Raw genomic sequence first — 25,785 nt, 5'->3', positions numbered from 1 at the left:
CCAGCCTATTGCAGATTTTTCTTCCAGGACTTCCTATCAGCTTCGTTGTCCCACAGCATGATGCTGCTGCCACCAAGTGTCACTATGTGCTGGTCTATCACATTAAATCCCTGTAAACTATAGTGAGCTCTGTTGCTGTGAAATGACTCAATAGGAAATAATTTAAGGGATAACAATACTATTTCAACACACTTTGTAGTTGTCTCATTGATGACATCCACTAGGTGCTTTTATACACTCAGATTTGAATATAAATCCATATTTCTAAATGCATAAACCCAGATTTCTTCTTAGTCTGTGTCTGTCTGTTTAAATTTGTATGTTTCAATATTACACATAAGGAGACTTAAAAAAAATATATTATTATTATTCTGTACTGGTAGGGCTTTTATTTTGATAGGACTTCAAGATAAAGAAAAACTGCTTCCGTTTTTGTTTAAAGCCGTCATTGTTTTTTATTTTATTAGAATTATTGTGAACAACATCAACAGGAAAAAATAATGTTTTCATATAGATAGAGATTGTCCCAAAAAATGCTGGCTTTTGTTGTGAAAGTAATGGACTGGACGACGAAACTTTTATTTTGACACAAATACGTCAAAGATTATCACGTGTGGGAAATAAATAAAATAACCGAAAAAACAGTTGTTTAAAAACCAGTGTTAAATAACCATAAATGAAACTTGGGAACAAAACAGAAAACTAAGCCGGATGTGCGTGTCAGTGGGAAAACATTCAGAGTTACTTAAAGCAGCCGCTGTGGAACGTCGTTGAGACGTAAAGTCAAAAGTGACAGCAGAGGGGTTTTTTCCCAAGGCGTTTCTGATTCTCTAGAAAGCCGCACTCAGCAGAATCTTCCAGACTCTGACCCGAAACGTTGGACTTTACCTGCAGTCCAAGCTGAGCTCGGTGTTTCTGTGAGACCCTCCGCGGTGAGACATGAAGAGGAGACTCCTGCTGGTGTCCAACTCCACTCTGCACGGCAGCGGCTACCTGGACCACTGTCAGCAGCACATCTCCAGCTTCTTTGGAAAGTATGTCTGAACAGAAACTCGGGAAAACAAACCAAGGAGACTCACCTTAAGCCTATAAAGAGACAGCATAACTGATGGTGCTGGACAGCAGGAAACGAGCGCAGAATGTCAAAGTGAAGTAAATTTCTAGGAATGTTTTAGAAAAGTCCTGAAGCTAATGAGCCTCCAGATTTAGAGGCGGTTTTTGTTATGGGTGATTTGGCTCTGTGGTCTGGGTGGCATGGGACAGAGGGGCGCCAAGAGAAATGCAGCAACGAAAATTGAGAAACCCTGAGTTGTTTCTGTGGCTAATGCTGCATTTGAGTTCAGTGCCGGTAATAACTTCATGTGAATTGAAAAACAGAGGAATGTGTTATATATGTTTTGGCGGTAAACAGCGAGGAGCACCAATTCGCTCTTTGGAAAAGTAAAGTAGTGGACATTTTGCGTATTTGCGAGGTGGAGGGAGGTTTTGTAGCGCATATCTAATCTAGTCAACAGAAAATTCAGTTCAGGAAGATGACACACCAAAGTAAAAGTGCTGCTCGTCTAGAAGCTCTCTTGGCCCTTGCTTTGCGCCATTAATTTTCCTTGGCGCTGGAGAAGCTTGGAGAGCCCGACTTCCGTGTAGGACGAGAACGCTTCGCTATTTGCATGCTCGGAGAACGGGCACGTCCGCTCAACACCGCTGAACACCAAATGGCTGCTGATGGTGCTGAAGTTGGCATCTGATTCACAGCTTGCCATCTTTCTTGAAAATCATCACATCAACGTATTTTAGTTCTGAATGCTGCTAACAGACCACATGCTAACCCTTTTTATGTTTTGGCAGAGTGTTTGTTTAGTTGCCGGTGACGGGGTCAGAAAGAGGGGTTTGCCCAGGGTGTCATCAGTGCAAGGATGACTCCATATACACAGCTTTATATTACTATATGTGTTGATTTGTCCTTCAGGAATGTGAAGAGAGTGCTGTTTGTTCCCTACGCCCTCCATGACAGAGATGCCTACACAACAACTGCCAGGAACAAGTTCAGATCCCTGGGTACGGCTGTTCTCCACCAGTACCTTCAGCAGTCTATTGGGTTCTTTTATAGAGCCGGGTGGAGATGCACTCTAGCTGTGTCCTTAAAACACCAACTTGTCTGTTTGTGACCCCGACAGGTTATGAGGTCGACGGCATCCACGAGGCTGCAGACCCCGTCGAAGCCGTCCGGAAGGCTGAAGGCATTTTTATTGGTGAGAACTGAGGGCAGCGAGCTGAGGTGACGCTCTCCTCACAGCTAGATCAGTTTTTTTTTTTTGTTTTTTTTTTTACTTTTTCAACCTTCTGTAATTCTATCATGTCTTTTACTCGAGTTCTGCTTCTTTCTCTTCTCCTGATTCGCAGTGATTGTAAAAGGTTTTGTGAATAGGTGACGGACTTTTGGAAACAGACCCCGCTAGCTGCTATGTTGGCGTTTAAACGCCGTTTCATGCTTCTGTTTATTTCTCAGCATTTTCCTGAAGGCAGATTTTCACAAGCCGTTTTTTTTTAAGCCATTACTCACCCATTTTGTACGTGCAAAGTGCATCCCACAGCGTTCAACCAGACTTTGTGTCCCACATTTTTCCTCTTGGGCTTCATCGTTTATTTCTCCGTTATTTGACAGACCTGATGTAGGACTAGTTAGAGAATTTTCTTGCCTGCCGTTTTTGCCTCAGTGTTGGTTTATAAGACAAAAAAGATTCAGAAAATGCATCAAGTAACACATTGGGGTCCGTTAGTCCGCCTTAAAAACAGACGGCTTGTTGGAGGACTGCTCTACGTCCGCATGGGGGCGGGGCCGTTGTCATGTCAACTGAGCATCTGCTGAGCTCATTGTAGGAGCTACTCCTCATTGCAACACTGGTAAAAAGGTTGCTAAAGGGTTAATAGAGGAGCCATGTTGGAATGACTTCCTGAAGGTGGAGTTTCTGAACAAGCAGAAGCTTCTTAAAGAGACAGAGGCCCACATTTAAATGACCAACTTCAATTTATTTTATGTCATATTTGATATACAACCTTTTATAACAACTGAAGTTAGCATATTTACTCGATTGTGCTATAAAACTGCACTATGTGCCAGGAAAACACATACTTCCCCTTTATCATTGCAGGAATCTTTAGTCAGCTCCTACAGAGGGAGTGAACATGCACAAACCAATCAACTACTTTTTTACGTGCCAGAGCTAATGAGAGAAGAATGGTTCAGAACTCTAACTCTAGTAGGTTTGGTGTTTTTTGCGAGCATCGTTTCCAAACACTTCACTGCCATAACCTTTTCCCCACGACCACACTGACCCCGTATCCACGGAGACGCTAACGGACGCATTCCACTTGCAGGAGGAGGCAACACTTTCCGGCTGCTGAAGAGCCTTTACGACAACAACGTGGTGACGGAGATCAGGAAGAGAGTCCTGGAGGTGGAGCGCACACACAGCCGGACCCCACAGAGCCCAGCGGCCTTGACGCAAAACGCGGACACTTTCCTGTGAAAGTAGACGAACGCAACACGAGGTCCAGCAATGTTTTCCCGTTGTCTGTGCCTCCTCCCCTTCTAGGACGGCGTCCCGTATATGGGCTCCAGCGCCGGAACCAACGTGGCGACCGTCAGCATCAGCACCACCAACGACATGCCCATCGTTTTCCCGCCGACCTTCAATGCCATCGGCCTGGTCCCCTTCAACATCAACCCGCACTACCTGGACCCCGACCCCAACAGCCGCCACATGGGGGTGAGTGCAGAAAAAAAAAAACTAAAGAGCCCTTACAGCAGTGGTCTCCAAACTTTCTGCCCCAAGAGACAAAACTGCTATGTTCAAAGATCTTTGGTGCAAGTCCTTTTTACTTTGTTTTATTTGCTCAATGATAAAATTTTAAATCACTGTCGGTAGGTACAAAGTGAAGAACAAAGGCCCAAAGTCTGTGACTTTCTGGGGTTGGTTATTTTCTTATTTGGGCTGAAGGCTTTACGTTTGAGGAAAAGCCGGTCCACGTTTGTGGTTCTAATCAGCCAATACAATTGGAGAAACGACGTCAATAAATGGGAATCTATTTTTTTTTCTAAGATGCTATTTACCTATAAAAAAAAATCTTGCTCTACAAAATGAAAAACAGTCCATCTGCATCAACCAACCTACGCTCACGCTGAGGTTGGATGGCCGCGCAAAGTCCTGGCTTCATAACTGACCTAAGTTGTTGATGGTAAATTCAGATTTGTTTACTAAAATAAGGGGTAAGGCATTTCAATTAAGGATTATGACAAAATATGTAAACCTCCGAATGGCAGAGTGACTATGAACATACGTCCGTATCGACTGCATATTTTAAGTTGAGCTATGCCAGGAGAGCTGCAGCATATAAAATAATCTGGGGGAGAAAAAAACCTCAAATGATATGCAGGGTTTCTCCAGTAGATTATAAGCCTGGCGGGCCACCGGGCTTTACTTGACCCACCCCACCAGGCTAAACGTTGCTTATTTATTTTAATTCACCAGTGACAGTGACGGACTGAGCCGGGTTTATAGTTAATAAAACATCAGTAATCTTTAGCAGACAATTATCTATTTAAAAATGATAAAGCCATTTGATTCTACACACAAAAACCTACAGAAATACTAGTTTTATTTAGCACACCATCATGAGGTTTTATTTTCAAAATGTCCTGTTAATTCTTTTAACATTTTCCAACACAAAAACGCGGTGGGGCAACTGGTGGACTTATCTAGCAGTTAAAGAAAAGCCCAGGACTAAACAGACTGAATTTGACTTATTTTTTTATTAAAGCTATTTGTAGTTTAGTCCATATCTCTAATTATTTGTATGAGGTCCAGGCAGATTGAGACGGTTTCAACTTCACGTAAAAATCCAACAAATCCACCGTGTTCTGGTGGACCCAGCCTGTCAGAGGTTCTTCATACGTGTCACAGTTCAAACATAGTTGTGTTGAAAGAAAAAAACAAAAAAACAAAAAAAAAAAAACAGCTCATCTGTATGCTGAAAACTTGCAGCGGTTTGAGTTTCTCCAGGCACAGGAAACTGCAGAAGCACAGAGCGGCGTCAATTTAAACGCGCGTCAGCAGAAGCCGTGTCGGCCATTGCGAAACGCGACACTGATTCTGCCTCTGCTTCCCCTGGAATCGCTGAACGAAAAGAAACACACCCTGAAGCGAACGACGCTTTGCGAAACGCCGCACTGGCGTGTTGGTTTGGTCTTAGTTTAGTTTTAAGCAAAAAATTTTTATGCTTTGTTTCCCTGCAAATATTTGTGGAGAAATATATAATTTTTCAGACAAATTTATTTTCAAAGGTTTTTAAAGCTAACCCTAAGATGATAATTTATGTCGTCAAGGAAACGGGCTTCATAAAACTCTTGCTTTGGTTCTATTCTTACATATTTTATACAGTATTTATTCAGGTTTTTATGTATATTTATCAATCCATTCATCCAGTTGATATTCAGGAACGTCTCATCCCTCGTTTATAGATCTGTAATTCAGATTCATTTTTCATTCTCGGTCTGACGTAAAAGTCAAGAGACGGTTTGGATCAAAACTCTGTGTTAGGATGGCCCAGTCAAAGTCCAGACTGTTGAGGAAGACTAATTACTAAGTTAGCTTAATTTGGAAAAAAGCTTGGCTCTCTTCCTTATGGTCCCGGTTACCTGGCTCTTCCGGCAGGGCGGCGTGTGGCAGCAGGAACAACGATGCGTGATGACGTCACAGAATTACAAAGTTTAATCTCACAACAAGCAACGTATGAGTTAACAAGAAAACTGCAGAGTTACAGAGACATACATTCGTTACCTGAGACAAAAGAATTAAAAGAAAAATGGACAAAGAGGGACAAAGACAAAGACATGTCTTTGGAGAAGGCTGATGCCAAAACGGCAGAAATATACCAGCAATCTGAATTATTATCACTGTGTTCGATCTCTTATAGTGGAGGTGTTTCCTAACTTTTTCATGTATTCAATTAAGGCGTAGCCCTGGTTCGACCAACCAGGAGCTCCCCTGGACACTCAGAGGAACTTAGACCTTCCCTTAATTTCACGCCAGAGATCAAAGGCCATTTGCTCTCTGGAAGAACAATGGAGCAAGCAGCTGCATCCTGGTCTTCTCTGCTCTGTAGCCATTTGGTTCAATAAAACCATAAAATAAGACTTCACAGATACCTGTGAATTTCGGAGTGTCTCCTTCACAAAGTTAAGCTCAGTAAAAGATTATCTTCACAAACCTAATTCTGGTCTACTGCATTCAGCATTTTCCAAAGATTTAAATCCTTGCTTTACCACATAAAATCAACAGCACAAAATGAGGTACAATTCCTTTTCTAACCTATAAACATAACATTCAAACAATTTTCTAATACCAAATAACACATATTCATTGAAACCCTTTCCATTTGATTCAGATATTATCATAGACAGTACAATTTTCAAATACATTCAGCATTCACCATTCTAAACTTAGATAATGCACTTTAATTATAAACTTGCTATTAATACTTAGAAAAATGTTAATGATCTCAACATTCTATGTTGCATTTTAGTTTAACCCATGCCAGAAGTGGTTATAAAACCTTTGATGTTCTGTGAACCCAACAGAGTCCTGTTTCACAGGCAATACTAATTTTATGGCCTCCTAACCTCTGATAACACAGCAGGAGGAACCTCACAGAGAGATCACAGATTTGACCTACTTCTAAATATTTACCGAAAGAATAGTTTTTGTTTCAAATCCTTTACACAAGCCTGTTTAAAATTAAGAAATTTGTTCAAAATCAGACTGTTCATTATAACCTTTACGCCTGGGGTAAGATTAGCTGTATTAAGCACTAAAAATAATTATTTTCTTCAACAAGACCTAACTACAACTGAGAGTCTGGGTGACTCGTCAACATGGCTGCAGCTGTTTTCACCAGTCCTGGTTTTAATTCAGTTTCACTCTGAAAGAGCCTGGAGGAAAAGAAACATTTGCTCTGTTTGTGATGCACAAAGCAAAATCAAACGGCAGCACATTCAATACTTGTGCAACAGCTCCGCCTAGAGGCCAAACCCACACACTGCAACAACAGTAAAAATGGTGCTGTAATGCGTCATTGCATGGCCACGTAGCTCCAAAACTACCTCAATCTCTGTAACTTTTTTAATCTGGTGTGACTTTTATTTTAGTTTTGAAAGGTTCTTTATAAATAGAACAGTTAAAATATCCTCTCGTGTCACATTGTTGCTGTGCAGGAGACCAGGGAGCAGAGGATAACCCAGTACCATGAAGAACCCAACACTCCGAGTGTTCTGGTGAGTCAGAACCGGCTATTATTGGTTCACTTCTGTTTTGATTTATTCATTTATTTTATAATATATGTTAGGGACTGAGGGAAGGCTCCCTGCTGCTGGTAGAAGGAGACAAAGCCACGCTGTTGGGAACGACAAAGGCCCGGCTCTTCACCAGGTACTGTCACTTTAAGAGTCTTTAGGTCTGTTTATAAAAGTTTAGCACCGTGGCAGCTGAAAAACTGATATATTTACACACAAGTCAACGACTCCCCCAGGCCTCGCAAACTTGAATCACATTCTAATCGTTCCAAAACTGTAATTGAACATTTTCCCTCCACTAATGTCTTGGTCAAATCAGAATGTTCGTTCAAATTTAGTCCGTTTCCCAACCATTACATGAGCAATATGGGAAACTAAACCTCAGTATCCAATTGGAGTTTTATTTCAGGTTTTATAAAAGTTGTGGCGTTTATTTGGAAGACTTGTGTGCAAATAAAAAAAAACATTTTATTGTCTTTAGTGACGACAGACAGAAGAAATGATAAATTTTCTGCAAGCGAGATATTCAAGTATTAGGGCCATACCAAGAAAAAATAATGAGATTGAAGAGAAAAAAGTTTAAATAATACGAGAAGCAAGTCGTGATACTGTGACTTTATTCTTGTAACATTAAGACTTCATTCTCCTACTGTCATTTCTTCTTAGTGTGGCGCTAATACTCCATCACACTTCATAAAGTTTGCAGAACAAACAGAATCATTTAGTTCAAATCATATTTCGCAATGAGAACTGGGCCAGTAAACTGATATCAGTCCTGACCGGCGGCTCAGAAACTCAAAAATACAATCGTTTCTAGTCAGTGAACACACCATAGCAAAGGTCCATCAGGGTGTTCTAATGGGAACACTCTTCAGTGTTTCAAGTTCTTACTGAGTGAAGAACCTCAAAGATAGACGTTTCAGTGTCAGAGAGGAGTTTACAAGGACGTATTCAGATATCAAGCACAAAAAAAAAACGGATTATAAAGTAGCATGTTTTCTACGGCCTGTCGAGACACAATCTGCAGTTCATTCAGGCTGCGAGAGAGTGAGAGAGAGCAGGACGTTAGCAAGCAACAGGAAGGCTGAACACACTACAGCAACGTTTGTTGGTTCGTCCTCTGGACCTTTCAACTTCTGAGTTAAAGTTTGGATCTGTTCTCTGGGTATACAAGTGGAGACTGCTGTAATGCTAGCAGCGCTAACCATGCTAACTGCTAATGTGGGGATACTAAAGGCAAACGGCGACCGCTCTCTCTCTCACACACAGTGTTCTGTCACGCCTGGTCCTAATATTAATAATTAACCACCACCATCACTTAAAAAGTGTTGATGCGACTTGAAGAGAACCAAGGTTTGTTTTGTTGCGCTCTGTAACTCGGACCCTCCTCTTGACTGTCCCGTTTGGGTGTTTCAGTGGGAAGCCCTCAGCGGAGTTCGATCCCGGCAGCGACCTCAGCTTCCTGCTGACGGACGCGCAGTGAGACGTCGAAGAGGAATGGAAACCACACAGAATAAAAGTCTGAAGCAAACCAGCAGTGTGTCTTAATATGAACAGTTATTAATGTAATCGACATCACTTACACTGATACTTAGTGGGTTTTTCTTTTCTTTTTTTTAATTAAGATTCCGCTCGTCCAAAACAACGTGAAGAAAAACCGCAGGACAGACAAATGTGAACAAATCTGTTTATTTCATCCCAAAAGTGACATCATCTCATTTTTAAAATTTTGTTTTTTAGAAATTGTTAATATTTACTCTCTAAGTGTAAGAATACATACATCAAAAAAAAAAAAAATAAGTCAACATTTAAAACAGAGTGAAACGGAAAACAGAGTGGTATTAAATACATCAAAAAAGAAACGCAGTTCTGGAGTCAGTTCACAGAGTCTGGTGCTGCTTTTAGATTCTCTACATTTTGCATAATTTTATTTTTTTTATAGAAATCTTAACCGTGTTCGGATTCAAATGTCAAAACTACAGACCAGAGAATCAAGACGTGACTTAAAGATCTGCAGGTGGTTCAGACTGAATGTGAGATCAGCCATCAACAACCGCAGACCTTCGAAACCCGTCATTTATCATGAACAAAGTGACTCGATTCAAAGCAGTTTTGAAATGTGCCACATGAACGTTTTTGTGCAGATTTAGCCTCTCAAGTCAAGACGGGTACCAGCAGGAAGTCCTTTAAGATCCCCGTCGACCAATCAAATCGTTGTATTATTTGTGACTCTTTCACCTACAAAAAGTAAAAGTTTCTCTGCAGTTTGTAATCCCCTCACAGGCATCAGTGTCAGGATGTTAAGATATTATTTTTTCCAGGGTGGAATGATACCAAAACAAAAACAAGACTTGTGTAAATGTGACTTTATGGTTGGTTTCCTCTCATTAACACATCAGTTTCCTACACGCTGCCTTCGGTTTTTGATAACATTATGGGTAATTGTGTTAAAGTTATATTACTATTTCATGCTATTATGGATCTATTGTCACAAATCACACAACTACAAAGTGGTTGTTTTGGTTTACAATTCAATGGTGTGATAAATGTTACTGCATAATTAACTTTTTCCTTTTGGTGTCTAGAGAGAAATTTGTTAAAATCTGGAATAAAAATAGGAAAAAAATAAAATAAAATCCAGATTGGTTTATTCTAGATAAAAGCACTGATCTCCTAAATTACAGTTTGTGATTAGTGGTACATCTATTTCAAAGAATTTACCTCAAAATTTACATTTCAATGCTTTTTAAACATCCAGAATTAAAAGCTCATAAAAGCCCCAAAATGCCATTTCTTTCTTTTTTATTTTTTTATGAGTATTGATTATTTTTTACAAATTATCAAAAAGGTGGAAAAGCTCTCCAGGTCATCATCTAAATAAATGAATACAATAACTTCCCTGTTTCAGAAAATAAAAGCTCATATTTAAGTTTTGAACTTTTAGAGAATAAACAAGAATCTACAACATTTTCACTTTCTTTTCATTTTACTTACTTGAAACTAAAGTCAACGTTTCAAGTCCGCCGAGGTCCAGTGGAAATGTTGTAGTTTTGTCTCATTTTAAGTGCACTATCATATAAATACATTATTGCAAAGAAGTAGGAGCTTCTTTTGAGTCAATAAACCTTAATATTAATGAGAAAATTCTGCTTCTATTGGTGCATTATTTCACTTATAACTTGGGAAGAATGTCTTATATTATAAGTGAAATAATGTACCGTTATTACTAGTAGAACTAGTACTTTTTCCATCAACATAAAGGATTATTGACTACAAACCATATGTTTTATGTCAATAAAATTATTTGAAATGTGATAAGATATGTTCACTATAAACGAGATTTTGTGATTTTGCAGTGCAATCTTTTATTTAATTTTTTTCCTCCCTGCAACAGAAGAAACAGGCTAATATAAAATCTTGTGGACTGATCCAGCTGACAACATCTCGACTATTTTTAAAGAGGCAGATCTGTGTCAGTGACACCATGTGGCTGGTTGGACACGTTTCGCCCCGTGTTTATTCTAGATTTGGGAGCAAATCTAGAATAAATTAAAACTCATGACTTTAACAATCACTAAAGTTAGTTGGTTTATTATTAGTCCATCCTGAAAACAGAAAATCTACATTAGCGTATCATTCATACTGATGAGAGTTTGATCGGAAAGGAAAATATATATCTATATATTAACCAACAGTCTGACCAGGCCTGTTTAATAATTTTAGTCTAATAAAGAGACACAACTCTAATTTTAAAAGTACAGTTGTCCAAACTGCCTAGTTTAAATTTAAATCTGTTCAAAGTTTCAAAGGCTTTACAGGGATTCGAACCAGGAAGCTAATGTTAGCAAACGTAGCCTCATATGCTACGTAGCTAGCTAGCCTGGCTAAGACTGTAGAAAGTAAGATGAGAGAAATATTATGGTATGTTTAGGATGAGTGACCCTATTTACAGCAGGTATAGGTCCATGATTGGGTCTGAGTGGGTAAACATGATGTAATGTTCAGGTTTTATCTTGAACAGAAATCCAACCAGTGTGGAAAAGCAACAATGTAACTTTTATTGTTTTGAAGGTGTTTTGTGCTCTCGCCCGCCGTTGAAATGAAGTCATCAAAATACGCAAACCCAATATGGGCAAATAGCAAAAAAAAAAAAAAAAAAAACAAGTTTTTGTTCCTTTTCTTTTAAATACATAAACACACATAACACAAGTAAGATCAGAGTCATTAGAAAATAGCAACCAGCCCATTTTTGTCTTTTTAAGTTTGTAGCGAAGCTGCCAGTCACCAGTTTGAAATCTGCGGAAAAACTACAAGAAAATGAACAAAGAAAAGAAAAAAAAAAGAGGCTTCAGTGCAGGAAATGGCAGGAAAGTAACAAGTGACCACGGATTAAACCCCGCCCCTTAGCTACAGTTGCTATGGCTGTTAGCAACAGCTAAAAAGCCACAAAGGAGTGTAACAAACGCTTGTTTTTTGTATTATTGACTATTTTCTCTCTAAGAGGATCAATACATTCCATCAATAAATTGAAGGGTATTATTCTGTACTGCTTAGCATAAAAATGTGCTTTTAGTTTGATTCTCTGACTTCATGCAATTAAAAATTTAGACTAATACATATATTTTTTTCCACAGAGAATCCATTTTATCTTTGTCAGAACAAAACTACTTCATTTTAATGACATTAAAATAAACTACAAAATCCCTGCTTATTATCTGCAGCAGTAGGAGGGTCGCTAAATGCCTCCAAATGCTAATAACGGTAGCATTTACTTCCACTAGCAAGTAACGATAGGTATCGCTGCTAATAACGTTAGCATTCCGATGTATTTAACGCAAACTCATCTGCATAGCATCAAATAACAGAATTAATGAGTAGCTGTTCATTGTTGTGTTTTTTTTTTAGCTACATAAAGGCTGAAAAAAAGAAAATACTTGTAGTGTAGTAACACGTATTGGCCTCCAGGGGTCAGGATGTATTCTGAAACCGTCTTCCTCAGGTCCGGGGTTTAACCAAGTGATCAAAGGTCAGAGAAAACAGTTTCTTGATTGTGTTAAACAGAGCTGGACCCACTATTGTAAATCACCATTAATGTTTTGTACAAAATGCATTTAAACACACAAGAAAACCCTGCAAACACTCCCACACTCCCCCCACCACCCAAAGCAGAACCCAACATACAAAAGTCTGTTACCAAACACCCACAGAAAGCAGGAGAGAAACATATATATTACTGCGACACTCTGATCGTCTCCTCTCAGAGCAAATAGTTCATCTTTATCCAAAAATGTTCAAGAATCTAAAGTTTTCTCAATCCATGTTGTTGTTTTATTGCTGCTGTTGGTCCTAATTCAATCAGGTGACTCCAGTACTTACAGTTGTTAATACTGGCTCTACTGCTACACTTCCTCCATCAACTACTGCACTTTTCTTTATGCATCAGCAGTTCTGGACTTCAAGGCTTCAGACCAATCAGCTGGTTGCCTGTTTAATGCAGCGACTAAGCAAAAACAAACAAAAAACTGAACAGAAAAGAAGAAATGTGCAAATCTGTTGAAAGGCCAAAAAACCTGACGGACAGCTCAGGTTTTTGAGCTGTCCGGCTCCCTGTGCATGCTGGGAGTGTTTCGTACGTGTCAGTTTAAATGTCAGAGGACCACAGGGAGGGAGCGCAACACGGTTCCACGGCGGGTCTAAAGAAGTCGTTAGGTAAGTGCTTCAGTGTCGGCGGATGTGAAGCTGCACAACGAGACGAAATGATCCTTAAACTTTTAAAAACGAGCGGGTTTGAAGCGTTGAGAGTTTTTTTTTTTTTTTTTATCTGGGACCAGTGTTTTCCAGCTTCTGTTTTGGCACGAATGCAATATGATTTAAAAAAATAAAAGACATTTTAAAACAAGCCAAACAAATACAGTTACCTGTCCTTCCCCCAAACAGTCATTACAGTGATTCTCTCTGAGGCTGGTTTACCCTGATTTCTTCTCTCCTTAACTTTCTCTCTCTCTCTCTTTCTCCCCCCGTCTTTAAAATCTCGGCCTCTAAGCGTCAGTGTTCCCGTTCTCCTCCGGTTGCAGCTGCTCCTTCTCGGTGCAGTCCACCTGCGGGGGGCGCACTCTCTTAAAGAAACCCAGCTGAGAAAGGAAAGAAGAAGAAAAAAGAATTAAAAACAAAGTCATGCAACAGTGTTTCAGCTGTTTTGCAGTTTTCTGGAAGTTTGTTCCAGATTTGTGGTGCATAGATGCTAAATGCTGCTTCTCCATGTTTGGTTCTGGTTCTGGGGATGCAGAACAGAACCAGAACCAGAACCAGAGAGTTCTGGAAGGTTGATACAACAGCAACAAATCTTTAATGTATTGTGGTGCTCAGCTGTTAAGTGATTTATAAACTAACAACAGTATTTTAAAGTCTATTCTTTGAGCTACAGGGAGCCGGTGGAGGGACTTTAAAACTGGTGTTATGTGCTCTATCTTCCTGGTTTTAGTGAGAACACGAGCAGCAGCATTCTGGATCAGCTGCAGCTGTTTGATTTGTTGGACAGACCTGTGAAGACGCCGTTACAATAATCAATACGACTGAAGATAAACGCATGGATGAGTTTCTCTAGATCTGGCTGAGACATTAGTCCTTTAATCCTGGAAATGTTCTTCAGGTGACAGAAGGCCGTCTTTGTGTACAAGCAGCCTCACCTTGTACATAATGAAGATGAGCAAAGCCAGCAGCAGCAGTCCTGCGAGTACCGCCAGAGCGACCACCCAGCCTGGTACCGGCTGGGCCGAGTCAGCCACCCACGTCACCGACACGCTGACCTGGAAACAAGAGCAGGAAGCAAACCTCAGCTTCTCCTTTGGGAGTTTACCTAAAAACGATCTTCCACTAGATTTCAACAGTTCTCTTCAGCATCTAGGGTTAGGAAAAAAGATCTGGACATTTTGTGTGCAAATCACATCTGCAATCGCAGAAAGACAAAAAAAAAAAGACTTTGACTTTCAATCATAAAATGAAACCAACATTTTAACACATTTTACACTTTGCAAGGTGTAAAATCTGTATTTGTACTTTATAGATAATATATTTTGATTAGCTAACAACATGGAAAACCCTGGTGCTGTCAAACTCGGTGCTGATGACTGAGTGTCTCAGTGGGACTCACAGTGGTGGAGTTCGCCGGCAGCTCGGTCTGCAGGTTCTTATACGGCATCTCGATGACTTCAAACGAGGCTGTCGATCGAACCACGTAGGAGCGATTCTGATTCTCAGTCTGAGAAAAGAAACAAGATGAAGCAAAGGAGGTAACGCGTCACTAAAAGCAATAGTCAACCTTTGAAAACCGAGCTGTATAGAAGCCTGTAGGAAAAGAAGCAAAACAAAAACATACATTTAAGTGACATTAGCCATCATTAAGCAAACTGTTGACATGTCACAAAACAGAAAAAAGAAGGAAGACGTGAATTAGGTGCGTTTCCAAATGCTGGTTTGGAGTGTAATCTCCACAAGTGTTGCCTGTAATAAACAAGATTTAAAGCACACACCACACATTTCAGAAAAACAGAGAGTTCTCTGTCCAAACTGAAGGTTTGGACTCTGACATTTCTCGGTTTTGTGTTTCTAATAACACACAGACCCACCTGTGGATGGACTACATCAAAACTTAAATCTGTTTCCATCTCCCCTTGAGTGACTTTTTTTTCTTCAGAAAAGCCAAAAACTTCCTAGAGAAGTTTCTCCCATCAGCCGTTTCTTCCGCGAAACTTCAAAATGCTCATGAGAGAAAAAAAAAAAAAAAAACATGGCTGGAGACGCGATTCCCGCCACGTGAATCTTAAGGGAGCAGTTTTAGGAGCTGCTGTGTTGTCGTACCCTGAGGAAGTTGTTGACGTCCAGTCTGGAGTAGATGAACAGGATGGCGTTCTTGGTCCTCTCCAGACGGCCGACCTGACACCTCAGCTTCAGGCACTGGGCTGTGTTGCAGTCCTGAACAAGCAGACGCAGTCAGATAGAAACAGAAGATAAATTCAGGAAACTCGGAAAGACAGAGAAAATAAAAAGATTGTGAGGAATAAAAGCAGGCCGTGCTGTATGTGTGTGTGTGTGTGTGTGTGTGTACCAGTATCTGCAGGTCGTTTTGTGTCTCTCTGGCCTCCAGGTCTCTCTTCCTCACACGTCTTGGGTTTCCTCCCTCCATCTCTCGGTCTCTGATGACGCTGATGTTCTTCTGGGTCGCCAGCGGGTTCTGAACGGCACAGAAACCACATTTACTGGGAACTCAGTGGCAGGACATGTAACCCCAACTGAACGCAGAGTGAGAGGAATCAAACATCAGGACATCAGTAGTTTCTATGGATACTAAACCGATGCAGGGTTCACACAGGTTTCACCAACTTAAATTCAAGACTTTTTAAGACCTGCATGATTGAAATTTAAGACCTGAATCACGACAGAAATGTACAAAAAAGACATTTATATCGTAGTGCTAGACGTTTTTTGCACGGAAGGCACGTGTAATCGTACAGGTTGGCGACTGAAGTGAGCCAGAGACGAGGGAAAACTTTGTCCACCAAACTGCCAATAAATTCACACTTACGCAAAAAGGCTAGCTAGCTAGCAAGGGATTATCGGCAGCTAGCTGGCCGTAGCTTCAACAGCCTCGAGTCGCAGAACGCAACTAAGATGTCTGCTGCGGGCTCAAATGTTCACCTGACAGAAATGTGACCCAAACACACAGCATTTATGGGATTAAATAGTCCTGCCGTGTCAAAATGTAAGACCTGAGATCGACATGTTTAAGGCCAACTTACAGTTTTAAAAATTAATTTAAGACATTTTAGGGATGTGTGAACAGCTTGACGTACAGATAACTTCCCATTAAAGTGTTTTTAACAGAATTCTGAAGGGCCAACTTCTCTAGCAATAACTTTTGTGGTTTACCAACGTTCTGCTAGAGCAGGGCTGGGCACTCCTGGTCCTGGAGGGTCGGTGTCCTGCAACTCTTAGTCGTCTCCCTGGTCCAACACACCTGAATCCAACAGCTGAATCTCCTCCCCAGTGCAGTCAGGTTCTACAGAGTCCTTCTAATGACCTCATTGTTTAACTCAAGTGTGTTGAAGTAGAGACACATCTAAACGTTGCAGGAGACCGGACCCTCCAGGACCAGGAGTTGCCCACCCCTGTGCTAGATAATCGTCATGTCAGCACTCTTTATCCTGACTGTCTAGCTAATAGTTTCTGTATCAATCATCCTTCACCTACAGACACATTTCCTAAAAAAAAATAACTTTTTGCTGCAAATGTTGTAAATTGACAAGATTCACAGACATAGATACTGTTGTGTAACGAATCAACGGGTTTTACTTTTCAAACTTAATTACTGAAATACTTAAACTTTTCAACAATACTACGACAGTTTCCTCCTTCCAAAGGAGAAAGCTGTAAAGACACTTTAATTCTCTTTGTGGATGGAAAAGAGCAGAATAAAGGAGGAAACGGTGTCCAGGGTCTTACAGAGACGTTGAGTGGGTTGATCTCCACGTCTGTGGTGCAGTTGATGGGCCCCTCGGTCTCAAAGCTGGTGATGTAGAGCAGAGAGCCGTTCCTGAAGTGATACGGCCATTCCACCTCCAGCGACGCCTTGCTGAACGTACTGGGCCCGTTGTTCAGCAGCTGAAACAGCACCACTGTGTCAGTGTGAGGTCAGAGCCGCTAGCAATGCAATTCTCCTTCCAGGTAGGTCTGTGATTTACTCAAAGGTAAATAATGACGGAGCTCTTCGTCTCATTTCTCCTGGTTTTGCATGTCGGCCCTCGTTTTGACATTCAGCCCAGAAAATAAACATGAATTGAAGATTAGATGGAAACATAAGATAAATGACTCATCTGTAAAGAGCAGAAAAAATGAAAAATAGACTGATGGTCTTATGATGCTTAACTCAATATTAAGCAAAGTACTAATCTTCACATGCAGCTCTGGACAAAATGAAGAGCCCACTGCACTGAACCCAATGAAAACCTCCTGGTTCTTCCACCTAATATTGATTTCTGAGTTAAAACATTACTGCTGCTGTTTCTAAATGAATATTAACTTGTTTTCTCTGCATTATTTGAGGTCTGAAAGCGTTGCATCCGTTTGGTTATTTTGACCATTTCTCATTTTCTGCTAATAAATACTATTTTTTTTTCTTGTAATTTCAGAAACATGTTGTCAGTAATTCGTAGAATAAAAGAACAACATCCATTTTACTCAAACATAAACCTATGAAGAGTAAAATCAGAGAAAGTGATGATTCCAGGTGGTCTTTTTTTTCCAGAGCTGTACTTAGACAAATCATCTACAAAGACCAAGAATAGTCAGGACTTTTTAGTTGGTCTCTAGACTAAAAAAAAATTATAATAAATACTTCGACTTTTCTTTAAACTTTCCTATGTTTTCTAAAATTGTTACAATATACAAATAAATTCAAAAATGTATAGATAACTTATTCAGCGGCACGCCGATAAATCAGCCCCAACTTAATCTTGGAGGTTTGGCCGATACTGAAGAGTGAAACCGATTTTATCTCTGCAAACGACTGAGAATCAAATACTGTCCCACTTCTCTCAGTTAGTAATAGTCACCACACTGCTGCCAACTTAGTGCCAACTTAGTGCCAACTTAGCAACTTTGTTGTCACCATATTTAGCAACTTTTCAGACAAAAAACCCCAAATCAAACAGTTCAAAATCCTTCTTAAAGATTGACGATCGGCCAGAAAACTGTAATCGGTGCATCCCTAGATGCAAGAATTCCTATAAAACCAAAGACGACACAGTAGAAAACATGCACTCTAGCATGCAAGACATGATCTGACCTTAACTGCATAAAATACACATAATTAAAACAGAAGAAGGTTCTGGACAGTCCACTGTGGGGCTTTAAACGCCGACAGCAAACAGAAACAGAAGCAGCAAATGCTTCTCATGTCGACAAAATTAACTAAGACGTTCCACTCCAGCTGCCATTTTTCCACGATTAAGTAAGTGTGTGTTGCTGAGCATTTAAAGTAAAAAAAAAAAAAAAAAAAAGAGCTAAGGAAAAGAAACATATTTAACTTTTTTTAACTGTTTATTTGCATTTGAGACTTTCGTACCTCGTAAACGTGAAGAATCTGCGGCCCGATGTCGTCTCCGAGCACCGGGGGGTTCTTGGGCTTCCAGTTGGCGATGGGCAGCAGCACCTGAGAGGGAGACGACGACCTGGGGAGAGCAACACACACGGTTTCCATGGATACGCCCCGACATGCTAACGCCCAGAACAACGGGCAAGAGTAGACAGTGGGAACAACTCAGGGGAGCCTGACTGCTGGGTTCGTTCCTGCTCTACTTCCAACATTTACACAGAAAAATAAAAAGATACAATAGTATATTTAAGAAGAATAAATCAGGGCGTGGAAAGGAGGCTAAATGTGTGTGTTACCCTCTGATGGAGGCTTTAGCCAGGATGTCCAGCTGCGTGACGCTGGACACTCGAGGACTGGTGTTTTGAAACTGGTTAGAGCTGAAACACAACGACAACTTCAGTCACCTCCATGAATTAGAAATGAGAAAAAAGACACAGATATAAATATAGGAACACATAAATGATATTCAGCTCTGGAAGATTCATTTTAATGTGAACAACATGTTTCTCCTGACTGGAGGTGATAAGATGAATCGTCAAAAATAAAAGTGAAAACAAACAAAAGGCAGGTTACAATTTTTTTTTTTTATTTCAGGCCTGCTTTGTTTTAAAAATCAAATCAACACTACACTAATTATACATATTTTTTTCTTATTTTGAAATTAGCTAATAAAACGATGATGTTTGTAATAAAAAAAAAATAAGGAAACATTCAAGTACCGTATTTCCTGGACTAGAAGTGACACTTTCTCCATAGTTTGGTTGGTCCTGGGATCTTTTTTTTCTCTCCTCTTTTTATGAAATTGTGTTAAATATTAATTCATTCTGACAGAAATAAACCGAGGATTAAACATAATTGTCTGAAAAGCAAAGTTTCATCGAATCGTATCTGGGAATTTACATTTAACAATGTCCAGATAAAAGCAACTTATACTCCCATGCGTCTTATAAACGTTTTCTTTTTCCCCATATCGCATTTTCTTAGACTGGAAAATACGGTACATCAATGTTGCATTATAATAGAGCAACACAGCTCTGCAGCAGCTCCAGATGTAAGTTTCTTTAAGCTCACGCTTTTAAAGTTGAGGAAATGAACCAGAGAGGCGAGGAGGAGTGAAACCAAATCCTGCTCAAACCTCTCATTAACATAGTTCAGCCTCTCCTCACCGCTCTCCCACAGAAACACAAACACACAGGCGAAGAAGGAAGGCATTCTCTCACTTTCATCCTCTCTGGCATTTAGACGAGTCTTGACTAATAAAATCAGCTTCTTACTGAGTTACTTGGGGTCTTCTGTAAGGCAGCAAACGTCGAGATTCGTGTTCACTGTTCCCCGTGAAATAAAACTATTTTCTCACTCAGCCAGCAGGTGGAGCTGCTCTCATTCCAGTTGAAACTGCCAAGGCAGCGGCGGGGGGTGTACCTGACGATCTGGAGGTCGAATTTGATGGAGGTGTCCTCCTCCGACAGCTGGTGTACGCTGAACCCCAACTCCGCCAGGATCTGGCCAATGAGACCACAGGACAGGAGCCGAGGACCAATGAGAGAGCGGGGAGAGATACACACACAACGTCTCAGGATGCTTCCTAAAATATCTTAAAACAATGAGAGGGACTCCCAAAAGTATTCACACCCCTTGCACCCTTTTTGTCAATTTATGACAAGAAATTTCAGTGGAATTTATTGGGATTATATTTGACCGACCAACACACACGCACACAAAAAAAAAACCCAAACTGAACATAAATGATGCCTGGTTTTTGTGTTGTGCGTCTCTTCAGGCCCTGTGAATACTTTGTAAAATGAGCTTTTTGCTGCGTTTTGCTAAATTTGCTCTGATTTGACCACATGTTCACCGTATTTGTTTCAACAAACACTTTCTTCCTGACGCTCCTCCATTTGGACCAGTTGTGTAAAGTGTAAAGTGAACGGCTGCTTTGGACTCTCTCCATGTTTGGATGTTGGACTTAACAGAGTTCTGTGGGATGTGGACAGCCTGGGATGTCACTTTGGGTGTTTCCACCCCTCATCAGACAGAATCGCCTTGATTGGGGACCAAAAATGCAACATTTGCTACATTTTCAGGGAATCAAATGATCCAAACCCGGTGAAAAACCTGTTCCCCTCCTCGCCTTATGTAATTTACTCTGTTATGTTTTTAAAGATGCCGAGTGTTGCCTCTAACTGACCGTAGTGTCTTTCTTCATGGGGTTTCCCAGGTCACATACCACCATCTTGGTCTCGTTCTCCTTCTTGTACGCACAGGAGAGCCTGGAGAGAGTCTGTGGAAGAGCAGGCAGGAAGGAAACGTCACAACGTCATCGCACACGTATCAACCCAGATAACGGATCAGATCTTAGATAATAAATAAACAGAAGTTCTGTCTATTATATACCAGATCCAGTTTCTGATTAGAATTGAGGGTTTTTTTTCTATGCTTGCTTTCTTTTCTGAAACAAAAATGACAAATGACAGAAAGAAATGATCAGAAAGTGGTGTTCTTCATTTAAATCATCCCGGAGCATCAGGGCCAGGCTGTGAACATTTTTGATGAAGCATGAGAACATCGTCGTAACACTAGCGCACAAAAGACGCAATTTTAAGAACAACAACAACAAAAAAGTCTTAAAACTAAGAGGGAAAAAAAAGTTGTTTTAATGAGAAAAGTAGGTGAGTTACTAGGATCTGACGTGAGCAGATTTTAAATTTTTTTAAACACACAGTTGTTTGAACGATCGTCTCAAAAGTCCTGCTACGGATATTTTGATGATGTGTTAAAAAATAAATTATTTCTTTTAAGTCATATCTGTTAAAACTTATACCAAAGTAAGCCTTCACAGCATTCCTCCTGTTAGATTTTTTTTAATTTCTGAATTCAAATTCCAAATAAATAGAAATTTAAAAGCACACTCGTCAAAGAAGATAACATTGAACCGTCCTAAGATAATCCTCAAAACCCAAGAATTCAATTCATTGGGAATCTATCTGGTCAGTACTTCGTTGGAAATAAATATGTATAAAAAAAAGCAGCCAAACAGAAGAGTTTGTTTAGTTCAGAGGGTTGGAATGTGGGTTGAAGATTTACATCTCATTTAAAGACACACTAACATGGGAACACCAACTCACAGCTGTAGTTTTCTGATGACTTCCTCTGTCAGGTGAGTCGCTACCAGCATATTTGATATTTTTGTTCCCAATCAGAGGAAAGCAAAGAGAACTAAAGAGCTACTTATCACAAAATGCGATCATGAGTGTACATGACGACACGGATTACTTTGAGACCTCAAAGATGATTCTTTGTGTTTTATGGGACTTTTCGCCGTTCGCTCTGGATGGAAAACGTGAGATGCGACCAGGTCTACCTGACTGCGGACCACCCCGGTGAAGTCGGCCTGTTGAGGCGGGTAAACGTGCAGCTCGGCCTCGTAGGCGCCCTCGCCCCTGTTCTCAGCCGTGACCATCAGGGTGAGGGCGTTGTCGTCGCCGATGTAGATCTTCTCCCGGTCGCTGCGGCCGATCAGAGGACACAGACGGTTACAACCTCCGATAACTCTTTAACGCCGCTATCGCTCCATGACTGGTTTCATTTAATCGACTTTGCTGCACCGACCTCTTCACCGACAGCTTGAGGTCAGGTTTGCAGATGTTGTCTTCGCCGCAATCCAGCAGAATGTGAGCCTGGCACAAACGGAGAAGAAGTGAGAACAGGAAATCAAACTCAACCAAGTGGTTCAGGACCAAGAACAGCCACTAGAGGGAGATTTACTTTTTCTACAGTGTCTCATTTGCAATCAAGGCAACACTACAGGCTTCATTGTGGGTCTAGCTCCGTGCTGACATGGTGCCGATTTAACTTCTCTGTTTAAGTTACCATGGCGACAGTGGCACGTTGCTACGGGATATGAGTCAAAATTCTCACAAGTCGATAAAAAGAGAAAATAAAATTTAAATCTAATTTTAGGGGGTTTTTTGTAGGAAAAAAAAATCTTTTTGTAGGATGAGCATTTTCCTACAAAGATCCTCTATTTTCTTCAGTTCGCTGTATTAAAAGCACAACGGAGTATTAGGAGCACACTAAGTAAATAAGAAGATAAAATCAGGAGAGTAAAGTTCATAGTGTTGTGAAAACAGCATTAAAACAAAACTTCATTTCCCTTTGGGATCAATAAAGTATTTTTGAACTGAACTGAATTTGAATAAAGTCATAAACTTATGAGAATAAAAGAAAAAGAAAAATTGCGACAATAAAATCGTTGTATTATGATAATAAAGTCATGATTTTGCTACTTAGTTTTTTTTCTTAATATGGCCCCAATTTACTAATCAGTTATAAGAACAGGATTTGGGTCACTTTCTTTCAAAATGCTTCCCATACTAAGCAGTTTAATAAATTAAATTAAATCTGATTTGATTGCAGTAAAAGTCTCTGGATTTATGTTGTTTCATCCTTAACATTTTCTATAGTAAGAAAATGATGTTGGTAATAATTTTACCCTGATTATAAATAAAAAGTCTACATCTGTATCAGCCACCTGTGCTGGTTGATCTGCAAAAGGGGGCCAAAAAAAAAAAAAAAGAAGAAAAAAGTCAGTCCAAGGGCCACAAATGGCCCCCAGGCCTCACTTTGGACACCCCTGACACAGTGCTTGCATAGAAGAAGACCCGTCTGCAGCGAGTACCTGCTTGGTGACGTTAGTTGGTGCCCAGATGTTGACGATGGGCAGCAGTCCGGTCTGATCTGCAGCCAGCTGGTAGTCCAGACTGTACTCCATCGCCACGGAGATGGGAGTGATCTTATCCCGAAACTCACGGTCGTCCTGGGTGATAAGGAGACGGGAATCAGATGTGCAGCTTCAGGTTGACCTTTTCTCAGTTTAATTTTATGGGTATATTGGATATTTTTTAAACTCTTGCCTTTCCCAGCCTCTCTTTACACTTTCAGATGAGGTCACACAGGTGGATGACTAATATGTGCAGAATACTTAGGACCACTTAAACCAGGGTATCTGCAGGGTTCAGCAAGTCAAATGGAAGACAGTTTAAGGCCACCTTGGATTAAAATTAAGACTGACGAAACTTTAAATGGTTGGGAGATCCTGCTTTGTTACAATCAAGTGGAGCAAATGTGAAATTTTTGGGGTCCGTATGTGGCTCTTAGCAACCACTCTGTGCTTAAGGCTCTCTAGAGCCTTAAACTCCATATTGCCTAGCTTTTTATTGTTGTTGTTGTTGCACAGAATGTGTATAGCCTGAGCACAAAAAAAGCTAGCTAGCTATTAAGGGTTCTTTAGCAGCTAGTTAACAGTTTGAGTCAGCAAGCGATTCAAACTTTTGTCTGACAGAAAAATAGATATGTGAGATTAAATAGTCCTGCCACAACAGAATTTAAGACCTCTGAGTATCATCTTTGAGGCCAACCTACATATTTTCTAAATGGATTTAAGACATTTTAAGGCCTTGGGTTTACACACATGAATTTGTGACTTTTTAAGACCCTGTGGATACCCGGCAAAACCATATCATGTTGGAGAGGTTAATGGAGGTCTATAAGTACATCCCAGAGATGAGATTTAGTCACATTTTGGGAGAAACCAGGGCCCCCATTCCCTTCTTTTTAAAACAAATACAGCTTTGTTTTAAATAATCTGTAATCATTGTGGAGTAATTCAGTCTCAGTTAGCAGTAACGGATTGAAGAGTTTTCTCCCCACACCTAATCCTGCATCAATCTCCTCACAGCTTGCTCTCTGAACCTTTCTGACGTGTTTCCTGTTCTGCTTCCCAGAACATCTGGATTTATACCGACATTAAATTAAACACAGGGGGAAGCAGGTGGCCTCCACAAACACTGGATTTTATGAACAAGAAAAGAGAGCAAAGTGGGCTAAAAACAAATGGGAACTATTCAGGTTTTTATTCTAAAAAAAATATAGTTTTTATTCCACTTTGTGTTGGTCTGTCCCATAAAACCAAAGGGGTCTGAGTAATAATTCAAGGCCCTTTTACGTCGCTGAACACTGATGTAATCTGCAATCTCTCACTCACTATGTGTGCAAATAAGGCATCACACAGGCCTTCAAAGAGTTGCAGTGATAAATACACTTCTGTGGGAACAGAATGTAAAAAGGAAAGGGAGGCTGTGATGGAAAGAAGCCGACTGAGGTCAGAAAGCTGGAGCCACACATCATGGATGACTGGAAGTCCTCAACATGTGGGCCTGTCACTGTACATTGTTCCAGAAGTTATGGTGATAAGCTGTAATGTTCTTGCTGTTGCTCAAGCTGTACAATGATAATATCAAAGCATTTTCAAAAATCAATAAATGTTCAATTCTAATGAACATTTAACACTGGAACTGGGAGACATTTTAAATAAACAAAATGAACAAAAACAACAAATAAAATGAGTTATGGAGTCTGTAAACAAAACAAATTTGAGTCCGGAGCACCAGACTGAAGACTTTAGTCATCCAGTTTTTGATAGAAAGAGAAAAAAGAGAAAATTGATTAATCGTGCTAATGGAAATTATTGACTTTGTTTCAATTGATCTATTGATTATTGCCACATAACCTGGGCTCAACATCCTCCTCTTTCCGTGGATCTACCGGTAGGATTCGCTTCCATGTCTTTATTATTCAGCATCGTTTGGGTAAAAACAAAAAAACTAAAAAAAAGGGTGCGCTGCTTTAATGGTTTAGGTTTGTGCAGCTTATGTGCAACGCACACATGAAGCGCGTTGGAGAGGTGGTTGTGCTCTTACAGGTCAGGTGCAGTGATAGTTTTGTACCTTCCGATCTGTCGGACATTTTTTTTCCGACATCTGCCGGTATCAGCCAGCGGGTGACCCGGCAGCTTTTAAGTTCGTGAAACCACAAAAAAAGCAAATAAACCGGCGACCCGTAAGAAGCTCAGGCGGGATCTCAGAATAATGGGAGGTTCAAACTCTACTCATCATTTTTACCTCACAGAAAAAGCAAACTGACCGATAAGATTTAGGCTTTGGCTGCCCTTTGACCCCCACAGACTCACACTGATGTGCTACATACAAGATGCTTTGGCACAAAAGAACTTTTTCTTCTCTCCACAATTTTGTTAATAGTAAAAAGGGTTGGATAATAAAAAATTCAATAACTTTTCTTTTTTTTACTTAAAGGAAAATCTCAGTGCGTCCAGTTGTTCAGCTGCAACAATCCAGACTGTAGAATCACACAGAAAATCTCCAGAAGGGAATCAAACTTAAAACTCTGAACTAAGAACTTCTGATCACATAATAGTAATTAACCATATCTG

General features: G+C 40.3%; 2 protein-coding genes across 2 annotated transcripts in view; one reads left to right on the top strand and one right to left on the bottom strand.

Moving 5' to 3' along the window:
• The first annotated feature begins 649 nt into the window (after positions 1 to 649).
• si:dkey-69o16.5 (Alpha-aspartyl dipeptidase-like) lies at positions 650 to 8,879 on the top strand. The gene is made up of 8 exons (XM_044131763.1): positions 650 to 1,034; positions 1,967 to 2,055; positions 2,175 to 2,249; positions 3,376 to 3,455; positions 3,594 to 3,767; positions 7,271 to 7,330; positions 7,402 to 7,484; positions 8,765 to 8,879. Exons 1-8 carry the CDS (start codon positions 940 to 942, stop codon positions 8,829 to 8,831), a joined length of 723 nt encoding a protein of 240 aa, XP_043987698.1. The 5' UTR covers positions 650 to 939; the 3' UTR covers positions 8,832 to 8,879.
• Positions 8,880 to 9,021: 142 nt separating this feature from the next.
• Positions 9,022 to 25,785, bottom strand: part of itgav (integrin, alpha V) — a 48,921-nt gene continuing 32,157 nt past the window's right edge. The window contains exons 20-32 of the mRNA XM_044131762.1: positions 23,176 to 23,313; positions 22,107 to 22,174; positions 21,859 to 22,003; positions 20,686 to 20,778; positions 19,920 to 19,999; positions 18,794 to 18,874; positions 18,468 to 18,573; positions 16,847 to 17,005; positions 15,453 to 15,578; positions 15,206 to 15,319; positions 14,499 to 14,606; positions 14,035 to 14,154; positions 9,022 to 13,479 (exon numbers count right to left, since the gene is read on the bottom strand). Coding sequence (XP_043987697.1) covers positions 13,387 to 13,479; positions 14,035 to 14,154; positions 14,499 to 14,606; positions 15,206 to 15,319; positions 15,453 to 15,578; positions 16,847 to 17,005; positions 18,468 to 18,573; positions 18,794 to 18,874; positions 19,920 to 19,999; positions 20,686 to 20,778; positions 21,859 to 22,003; positions 22,107 to 22,174; positions 23,176 to 23,313 — 1,431 coding nt within the window. The 3' untranslated portion in view covers positions 9,022 to 13,386. The remainder of the gene's footprint in view (positions 13,480 to 14,034; positions 14,155 to 14,498; positions 14,607 to 15,205; positions 15,320 to 15,452; positions 15,579 to 16,846; positions 17,006 to 18,467; positions 18,574 to 18,793; positions 18,875 to 19,919; positions 20,000 to 20,685; positions 20,779 to 21,858; positions 22,004 to 22,106; positions 22,175 to 23,175; positions 23,314 to 25,785) is intronic.

The sequence above is a fragment of the Gambusia affinis genome, linkage group LG11 (assembly GCF_019740435.1).
Source record: "Gambusia affinis linkage group LG11, SWU_Gaff_1.0, whole genome shotgun sequence".
Classification (NCBI taxonomy): Eukaryota; Metazoa; Chordata; class Actinopteri; order Cyprinodontiformes; family Poeciliidae; genus Gambusia; species Gambusia affinis.
This window is presented reverse-complemented; position numbering and strand designations above follow the sequence as displayed.